This window comes from Siniperca chuatsi, linkage group LG8 (genome assembly GCF_020085105.1).
Source record: "Siniperca chuatsi isolate FFG_IHB_CAS linkage group LG8, ASM2008510v1, whole genome shotgun sequence".
Classification (NCBI taxonomy): Eukaryota; Metazoa; Chordata; class Actinopteri; order Centrarchiformes; family Sinipercidae; genus Siniperca; species Siniperca chuatsi.
In genome coordinates, this window is record NC_058049.1 from 7,491,392 (window position 1) to 7,501,038 (window position 9,647).

Genomic DNA, 9,647 nt, shown 5'->3' on the forward strand with positions numbered 1-9,647 from the left:
GGAATTTATTGAGAGTCAGAGGGACTTACGCCCCCACCTAAAATCTAGTCTTCATATTTTAGAAGCAGGTTGACAACACTAGGTAAAATTACAGTGCCTAGTATTACAAAGGAAAGGTTATTGGATATAACTAAACAAGGCTGGTCCTAGCTGTACATAGTGTTATATAAAAAGGAAAAGTTTTCCAATGTGTCTAACAATGAATTTGACATAGGTTCAGGCATGAACATTCAGCAAAGCTTGGGAGTTAAATTTTTAAAAAGCAATGATGAGGTTGGTAACTGAATGGATTAACAAAGGAGTGGCTGGATCACATGAGGGGAAACCTCACCAGAATTAGCTGATTAGCGCCATGTCCAAATGACTGGTCCTGCCCTGCTGCCTAGCTTGCGTGACCCTGTCAAACCCAAGAAATCCTCCACTAATCCACCCCCCCTCTCCACGCATTCAATCTAACAGGTCACCTGTACTGTAATTAGATCCTCAGCCTGTGTACTGTTGCCTCCTATGGACTTTGAAAGCTCTTCCTCCATTTGTTTTTTTTGGGAAGAATAATTCTTCAGACTCTCAGTGAATCCGGATGTCTTTTTTCCTGATCTCTTCTCGATGTGAGAATTGTGGGTGCATTCGGTGAAATCATGCGTCGACTTCTCTATGTGCATGTATTCCTATGCTGCCTCAGTACGGCTCATCCCTTCTGTCCATCCCAGTGCACCTGTGTCTTCCATGGACGTACCGAGGGAGCCGGAACCAGGTAAATTGTACTTTGTGTTCTCATTCACGCACACTTGCTGTTTTGTGGCAATTTTGAAAATTAAAATGAAAGACAATTTTGTGATATTTGTAAAAAATTGTAGAAGTTTGCCAAATAGGGTCACCTTCTCTATAACATCCCTTACAAAGTAATACATGGTAAATGGTAAAAAAAAGATCCTACTATACATTCACCTCAGAGTGTAGTCTTGAACTAAGTTTTTTTGTTTTTTTCGTTTTTTTTAAAGTTCAACATCTTTTCAGAGGCTTATTTAACAAGGATGACCAATTTGAATGAGCACAACGTTAAGTAGGCTACCACTTCGCTCAGACCGCGGAACGTACGGAAAGTATGGACGACGCACCAAAAACCTTTTCAGCCATCCCGCATCCATCGGTGTGTGGGTGTAAAGAACATTTTGAGGGTGATACCATTTGGATTAGCTAAAATGCAGTGCCATTGTACTGTGAATGTTAAAATGAAGTAAAAAACATTAATACCAGGGCAATCAAAATATTCAACTTTGAATTTGGTATCTAAAGTCTATACAATTTGTACTGACCTGTAGTGACATAATGTACATTCCATGGCATGGTACCAATCCATTTATCCCTGAGAAGGACCTAACTGCCACCTGCATAATCAGTCTTATTAGTGCTAAACCCTATTCAACAAAGCATCCCTTTCCTTGCAGTCAATTTTGGGTGACAAAGAAAGGAGAATGTTAGACTTGTCAACATGATGGACTAACAAATAGGAGAAAATGCTGAATAGCAGCATATTAACAAATACTATTCCAAATTGCTTGGCCTGGTTTGGTTTCCATAAGGCATTTTTCACTAACAAGTTAAGAGAACAGAGAGAAGTTTGATTTGTCAGTTGTATAACTAGGAAAAGGTGACTGGCAGTAGTGATACTACTGAAGATGACATTATATATGTATAAGGGCACATGTTCTGGTACAGGACTACTGACATTATCATTAGAACAGTCATAGCCACCATAGGCTAAAAGTAATAGCTTGAGGTTTTTTTTCCTTATAGTAGTAATGTAATGCTAATTAACACTTTTATTGAAAGCTATTTAATTTAATTATTCTCTTGTACATAGGTCTTTTTCTGTGACTATAAGTGATTCCAGATATTCCGCCTCCTGTGGTAGAAGACAGTCCACATGATCACTCACTATTTATAATGATGGTGATTAGCTCTGACCTTGCCATGTGGGAAGTGCCCTTTAGATGGACTACAGTCATGTCAGAAAAGGCATCCCACATCACAAAGAGTCTGGATGGATGGATAAATGAATGGATAGATAGACAGACACTTACACCTTATAGGCTCATCTGCTGTCTCATTAGAAAATGGGTTAGTGTTAGTTACCCTTTGTAAAACAGTTTGTTATCTGGCCATAGAATATGTTCAAACCATTTAACTCATGTATCTTTCATTCTCAGATCTGTGCTCTGCAATGATCCAGACATGTCCGATATCCCTGTCAACGTCCCTGTGGATACGGTCAAACTTCGTATCGAGAAAACCATGGTACGGCGAATCCCAACAGAAGCTTTTTACTACCTGGTGGAGCTACGGTACCTGTGGATTACTTACAATTCCATAACCTCTGTGGATACTGGAAGTTTCTACAACCTGAAAGTGCTCCACGAGCTTAGGCTGGATGGAAATATGATCTCCATGTTCCCTTGGGAGTCTCTGAAAGAGATGCCCAGGCTGAGGACACTGGATCTACACAACAACAGAATCACTAATGTTCCCACTGAGGCAATACCCTACCTTCTCAAAATTACCTACTTGGATCTATCCAGCAACAAATTAGCCACACTGCCCTCTGATCTCATGGATATCTGGCCCCCCTTCAACGGAGCACCCATCTCTTCTAATGCCTCCCAGAAAGTTGTGTTAGGTAAGGATAAAAGATTGTGTCTGGCTTGGTTTTACAGGACATTAGGGCCAGGGCAGGACACTTTTGGGGTTATTTTCAATTACCTCCTCAGGAACTTCATTCCATCACCTGTTAATCTAGCCACACTTGTTCTGAATGACTCAAACATGCCCTGGTAGTGACTGCCAGGACACAGTCAAATTAGCTTATTCTAAATAGTGCAGGCAGTGTTAACGCTTAATGCACAGTACATTATCAATTTATTGTCCTGTTGAATATTTAACACTCTGCCTCTTGGTAATCCAAGCCAGGGTCAAGTTCAGCGGAACATATTAGAAAAAAAAAAAAAAAAACTGTATAGCAAGTATACTGTGTTACCTATGTACCTATGCAATATAGGAAACTTACACAATAGAACACATGTAAAGTAGATGTATATTTCTCAAGCCAGGATGAACTGTGACTTGTAATATTTTCCAACAGTCAAACATTTATCACAATTCATGACACCCCCATAGTTGGTTGCTTCATTTACATTATAACAGTATCTACAGCATGACTGAGCAAAATTTGCATATGCGTGATCGTTTACAGTTGCAAGACACTGGTTATATGCTATAAGAAAATAAATGCTCACCTTATAATCAATAGGGCTTTAGTACTGAAGTAGTGCTAAGAGTGTACATAAGAAACAAAAATTACCTGATGCTTCAGTTAAGCGTGCACAATATACAGTAATGGCCAGATTATTCTCAGTTAATAATTGCTGAAAAATACATTACTGTTATCGAGCACAAGTATGCAATTTACTTTAGCCAGAATAGGTAATTTTAGCAGTAATTACGTGACAATTACTGCCCAATTTTGAATTCATGAAGTTAACTTTCTTTGCATTCCTAAACATTTTTGTGATGATTGGAAGGAGCAAATTTACTTCCTTTTGGTAATTTAAACTTTAAACTTACAATGACACACCAGATGTTCAAAAATGTGAGAAATATGTGTTTAAAGGTTTAGTCCAAAATAAATGTTGCAGGGTTTCTACATTTCAGTTGAATTAGTTTGTATTTATCTCGTGAGGGGATTGCAGACATTTGATAACAGAGTAGTGTTCCCTACTTTTCTGCATCCACAGTTTGCGCAATAATGAGTGGATATGTCAGTATACATGATAAGGAACTGCAACAACTGCCAGAAACAAAAACAATCTCTTCCTGCAGAGTCAACTACTTGATATGTCTTTTGTTTGGTTGGTTGGTTTTTGGCGTAAGAACAAGGACTTTGGCATTTGTCACTGAAATATCTTGTACCAATGGTTACTTGCTTTTAGTACTGTGCTCCATTGCTAAAAAAAAAAAAAAAAAAAAAAAATCAAGGTAGGGGCAAGGAGGGAGGAAAAATGCAGATGGGAATTTTGAGTTTTTGTTTTAAAGCAGGGCAGAATGGGCTGGAAAAGGAGGTTTCAAAGTCAAAGTCAAAATTAAAGCACAATCATAGGATGTCTGTGACTATGTGGTATGTGTTGGAACAGTAAAAGCATTACTTCCGTCCTTTTTAGTAATCTATTTCTTAGTCTAATCTGTGACCCTTGCAGCGAAAGCAGTATAAAGTTATTGTGGAGTGAAAATATTTGTAGTCTTGTTAAAATGTCTAGCATTTTAATACATTTTCAGTATTTCTTGCCATATTATTACCACAATAATCGTTTTTGTTAGATGCATTTTTGACTGACATGTAACTGAAAATCATTTTCTTATAGATTCCATCAGCCTAGCATATACGAGACTGGATGTTCACTGTATCTGTGTTGCATGGACAGTGGGAGGGATATTGTTAATAGGCTGCATAAGGGCAAGCTATCTTATCCGTGCCAAAAGAGCTGGCTGTGTGCACTGGTGTATCTGAAGGAGAAACAGGATTAGGCTGTAGGAAAAAAACAGTCCATGCACAAACAAACAGCTTTTTTTAGCATATCCTAAAACCATTTCATGTTTGTATTATATGAGAGGTATGCTCACCTTTACTGTTTTGATTTATTTGACCACTATCATAAAATGAAAAATAAATGCATTTTAAAATATAGAACAAACATTAAAATATAGTTTTCAGTTTGTAATCAAAATTGCATTAAACCACACAAATTCTTCCTATAAATGTCAAGCTTGACACATGGATTATAAAGTGTTAAAGTTTAAGTGATCTATTGACATTTATACTAACAGAAAGGTTAATGTAAAGAGTGTGTTGCCACAAACTAGAGGAAGGCCAGAGCCAGCTTAGGTGCTTTGCCACTGTTAAGACAAACTAATCTGGTTCAAGAGCTTTAATATGCATCAGTACACGTGCTTACCTACTGTGTGCAGCAGGTGCAGCTATTATAAGGAAGCATATATGATAGGTTCACTTCCACAGCCCTTGAATTTCATTGTCATTATGGCCAAAATTATGTGAATTTTCAAACCAAAAAGAGAAAGCTAAACCAAAGTGGTTGATAAATATGGCTAACTTGCATGTACACTGCAAGCTAATGGTTCCCACTGTTTGAAATGGTGATTAACTCACTTCAGAGTATCACAGTAGCTGTCAAGTTATTTTTGTGTGCTTTGTTTTTTAACTAAAATCATTTCTATTCTACTGGTTTCATAAAATCGTACATCTATGTTGTAGAAAAACAAAACTAGCAAGTTTTTTCCTAACATGACTTTATCGCACCATAATCATTGCAGTTGTTTGATCAATGAGTCATATTGCAAATCTGTTTTGATCAATGAGTCATATTGCAAATCTGTTTTGATCAATGAGTCATATTGCAAATCTGTTTTGCCTTTTCACTGTTACTTTGCCATCTGTATCCTCTATTCTTTCCATTATAAATCAACAAAAATCCTTTGAAGTAATATAGCACTTAAATGTGTTAGACACCGCAGTGGTATGAAACAGCAATCAATTACCTTAATTTGTCTTACATTTTCATCTTCAGGCCTCCAAGATAATCCCTGGTTCTGTGACTGTAAAATCTCCAAGCTGATTGAGATTTCCAAAATGACTGACACACCAGTGGTTTTGATGGACCTATTCCTGACCTGCAGTGGACCAGAGAATCTGGCTGGTGTCCTTTTTCAGCGTGCTGAACTTGACAATTGTGTAAAACCTACAGTCATGACTTCGGCAACCAAGATCACATCTCCTTTGGGCAGTAATGTTCTCCTGCGATGTGACGCCACAGGGTTTCCAACACCAACTCTTTCCTGGGCTAGGTCAGATGGCTCGCCAGTCAACAACACAGGTATAATATAATATGCAGCTTTAAGCATTTTAGAAAGCAGAAACAATACTGTTTTCAAATTCATTGAGACTTTTAGTAACCTGTACATTGTGTGTAGATTGTGCGTAGAAAGCATTGAGGTGCTCGGCACTAGTGTCACAAGGTCATAATACATTTGAAATCATGCAAAGCAGTCCATGACTTGGTAAGACTTAAACCATGTTGATTTTTGTGTTCTTGTTCCACTCTAGTCCAGGAGTCACCTGCAGAGGGCATCAGATGGTCCATCATGAGCTTGCATGGAATATTGTACAAAGACGCCGGAAACTACAGTTGCAAAGCTAAGAGTGTTGCCGGAAACGCACAAGCCATTATTTCTATTTCGGTTGCTGGTACCATCAGTACCACCATCCCTCCACTGAGGCCTAGCATCGAAACAGGACCGACCAGCCAAGACACAACATTTACTCCCCCAACAGACATTCCCAACTCGCCCGTCATCATGTCTACATTTCTCCCAACAACACTATCTCCTGTCCCTAAGAAGCCGAAATCTACCCCCAGCAACAGTATACAGAAAGGCTCACCCAAACAAGGAAAAATCCAGCAAGGAGGTAATGGGAGAAAGCTTGCAGCAGATGAAAAGAGCAAGAAAAGTGATGCATCAAAGTCTGTCAAAGACCTTAAGATTGTAGAGGAAACATCTGACACTGCAGTGTTGCTCTGGACAGCAGATGGGTTACCAAATGATGCCCCACTCACAGTTGTATATTCACCCTATGGCGAGGATGACATCAAAAGGACAGTGGAGACTAATGCTGGCAGTGGAAAAGTGTTCCTAGAGGGACTGTCATCTGGGGTGAGGTACTCAGTTTGCCTTGTAGCAAAAGGGAGTGCTGCTGGAAAAGATCCTTGCATTGACTTCTACACACTGGACAATATAGAGGATGGTGGGCAGAACCAGCTCTTCGTTATCATAAGCGGCATTGCCTGTGCTTTGGTTCTGCCTCTTATTGCACTGTTGCTCTACAAGATTCTCGCTCTGTACTGCAAGGGACGCAACAAAGCTTCAAACGAAGAGGAGCTTGAAAAAGAGAGCTATGTCAAGTTTGAGACAATTTCAATGAAACAAAGGACCTTGAACTCTCGTCCAACTGAGCTTTGGGCAAGGAGACAGACTCAGGAATCAGAGCGAATGCTCCTGTGCTCCAGGTCGAGCATTGACTCCCAGATGACCTATAAGAGTGACAGTTCCCGGTCTGAGTATCTCTGCTGACGCCAGGAATCCATGGCCAATGCCCAAACGCCATGCTAGTAACACATTATATGAAATACTCTTTAAATGCCTTTTATGACACTGAAACTATTAACTATGAAATCATTTATAAATCTTTATAAATACATATATATTGAATTTTCTCACATCAGTGGGGCTGTTAAGAAATCATTTGCTGTATTGACTGGTGTATCACATATATTCTATATTTTCCATCAACCATTAATTTATAAAGATGTATATAATGATTTAGAAAAGTGTAATTAACATGACATGAGTTAACACTGGACCAACAGACCTGGAGGTCAGATCAGTCAGTGACTGATATTTTCATTCATGCCCTTATTTATTTTGGAGCCTTATATTTGATAAAGAAGTTTGAGTGGTTGTCACTACAGCATGACATCTTTGTTTGTTTCTATACAACAAATAGTACCATACAAAGAGCCTGTCAGTTAGCTGTGTGTGACGTTTTATCTTATACCCAATGCCAAAGTTTAAGCGTCAGATATGAATATTATTATTATCATCCACTTTCCATCACATTTACAACATCATTGTTGCTTTAAGTCTCAAGCTGATTGTTGCCTTAATGGACAAGAAAGTACTGCCATTGTGTTTGATAGAATATATGACTCGTCTGATAAACATTGCCTGTTTTATGACTTTGCGTATATATACATATGTGTCTATAAATGGAGTTTTACATTTGTTTTTAATAAAGTGTTGAATTCTATTTGTGTTGTGTAATTATGTTGTACTATGTTATCCGAATAGGTAGGTGCACATAAAATAGGTGTCTCAAAAACAATTTTCCAAACAAAAAATGTTGCCTGTATGCATTGCTGCATTTATTTGTATATTTGATTAAACCCCCCCCACTAAAACTAACATTACTGTCCCTCTCTTTATTTACCAGCAATCTCCTAATGCTACCAAAATGAATAAATTTGGCATTTTTGTATCATGTTTTGGGAAATATTATTCAGATATCCAAACCACCACCAGAAACCCTCTCTGGCACCATAAACTTCTATATGAACACTTAAAATCTATGTCATTCTGCATTTTGACTGGCATCATTTTAGGTTCTCTTATAATGCCTCAGAATTTTCCATCAGCAACAGGTTCCAGTAAATCCCAGTCTTACAATGCACACTGTACTTCATTACTGTATACAGTAGTACCCTCATCATACTATCTTCATGATATACCATCTTTGTGTGTACTGTATATGTCCATGTGTGTGATGCTGGTGCTTGGGCAGATACACACAGACACAAAGAGAAGAGTGCTTGAAAAAACTGCATATTATCTTTTATGAATCAAACAATATTTCTTGTAGAAGCAAAATATAGAGGTTGCTACTGGTAAAAGTATGATCAATGTCATTTATGGACAAGATGCGGACAGAAAAGGAACACAGGCATATGTCACATGTGCTCATATGAACAAGAGCAGACGTGTTCATCCTGAAAATCAATGGGTCACAGTTGTCACGGTCTCTGAACATCTGAACAGGCGCTGCCGTAAATCCCGATAAGATGGTGGGTGGACCTGGAAAACTGTTCCCATGGATACCTCTGTACCAACAGCTGTTTGAGCCTGCAGCACTAAGTAATACCTAATGCCAGCTGTGCTGTTATCATGGCAACGGCCAGGCTGTTTTAACAAAACAGAATGAATGGATGGTAGACAAGGCTGGGCTGTTAATGATAGATAAACTATGAATGGATAGACAGGCAGGCAGATGGAAAAAGACAGATAGATGGATTGATAGCTAAGTATATAGAGGGGGCAAGAGGGCCAGGAGGATAGAGAGAGCGAAAAGAGAGACAGACAGACAGATTTAACAATAGATCAATGAACAGACTGAAAGCAAATCCAGACAGACAACTGGAAGTGAGATACTTCACTCCTCTAGAGGATTTACAGTTGCATCACAAATCTACTGGCAACCATGACTTGGTGCCATTATAGCAGTCCAGTGGAAAATTGGCCACATGTAAGTAGTGACAGAATATATAACAAGGCTAGAAAAAGACACCGCTCAAAGATTGTTGTGGTTGTTGAACCTTTTTGTAATATAAGAGATAAATTAGTCTAATTAGGCAGATCCAACTTCCAACTTGAGGTTAATGTGAAACAAACTATCCTTAGCCCTTTCAGCCAGGAGTCCAGCACAAAGCCATTGCGGCATCATAAGTCAGTGCAGTTAATCCTAAAGCTGCAATTCATTAACTTTCCACTCATTCAAATTACAGCAAACATCATGAAGCACCTAATGTTGCATTTGAGATCTTGATATGCTTTCAACATATCATGACATTAAAATGTCCCGTGGGACCCGGAAGCACGCCTGAAAGACATTTTTAGACATCTATTTTACATTTAAAAATCTTGCTCAACAGCATTTAATGATCAGGCTATATTTCAACATGTGTAAATAT

The 9,647-nt window shown here is 38.5% G+C and overlaps 1 protein-coding gene and 1 long non-coding RNA gene across 2 annotated transcripts in view; one reads left to right on the forward strand and one right to left on the reverse strand.

Annotated features, from left to right (window-relative positions):
- Positions 1–9,647, reverse strand: part of LOC122880629 — a 92,143-nt gene that overhangs the window by 54,637 nt on the left and 27,859 nt on the right. The window lies entirely within an intron of this gene.
- lrit3a (info leucine-rich repeat, immunoglobulin-like and transmembrane domains 3a) lies at positions 351–8,073 on the forward strand. Its single transcript, XM_044205930.1, has 4 exons — positions 351–754; positions 2,211–2,677; positions 5,637–5,942; positions 6,173–8,073. The coding sequence occupies exons 1-4, from the start codon at positions 639–641 to the stop codon at positions 7,195–7,197; spliced, it is 1,914 nt and encodes a 637-aa protein (XP_044061865.1). The 5' UTR covers positions 351–638; the 3' UTR covers positions 7,198–8,073.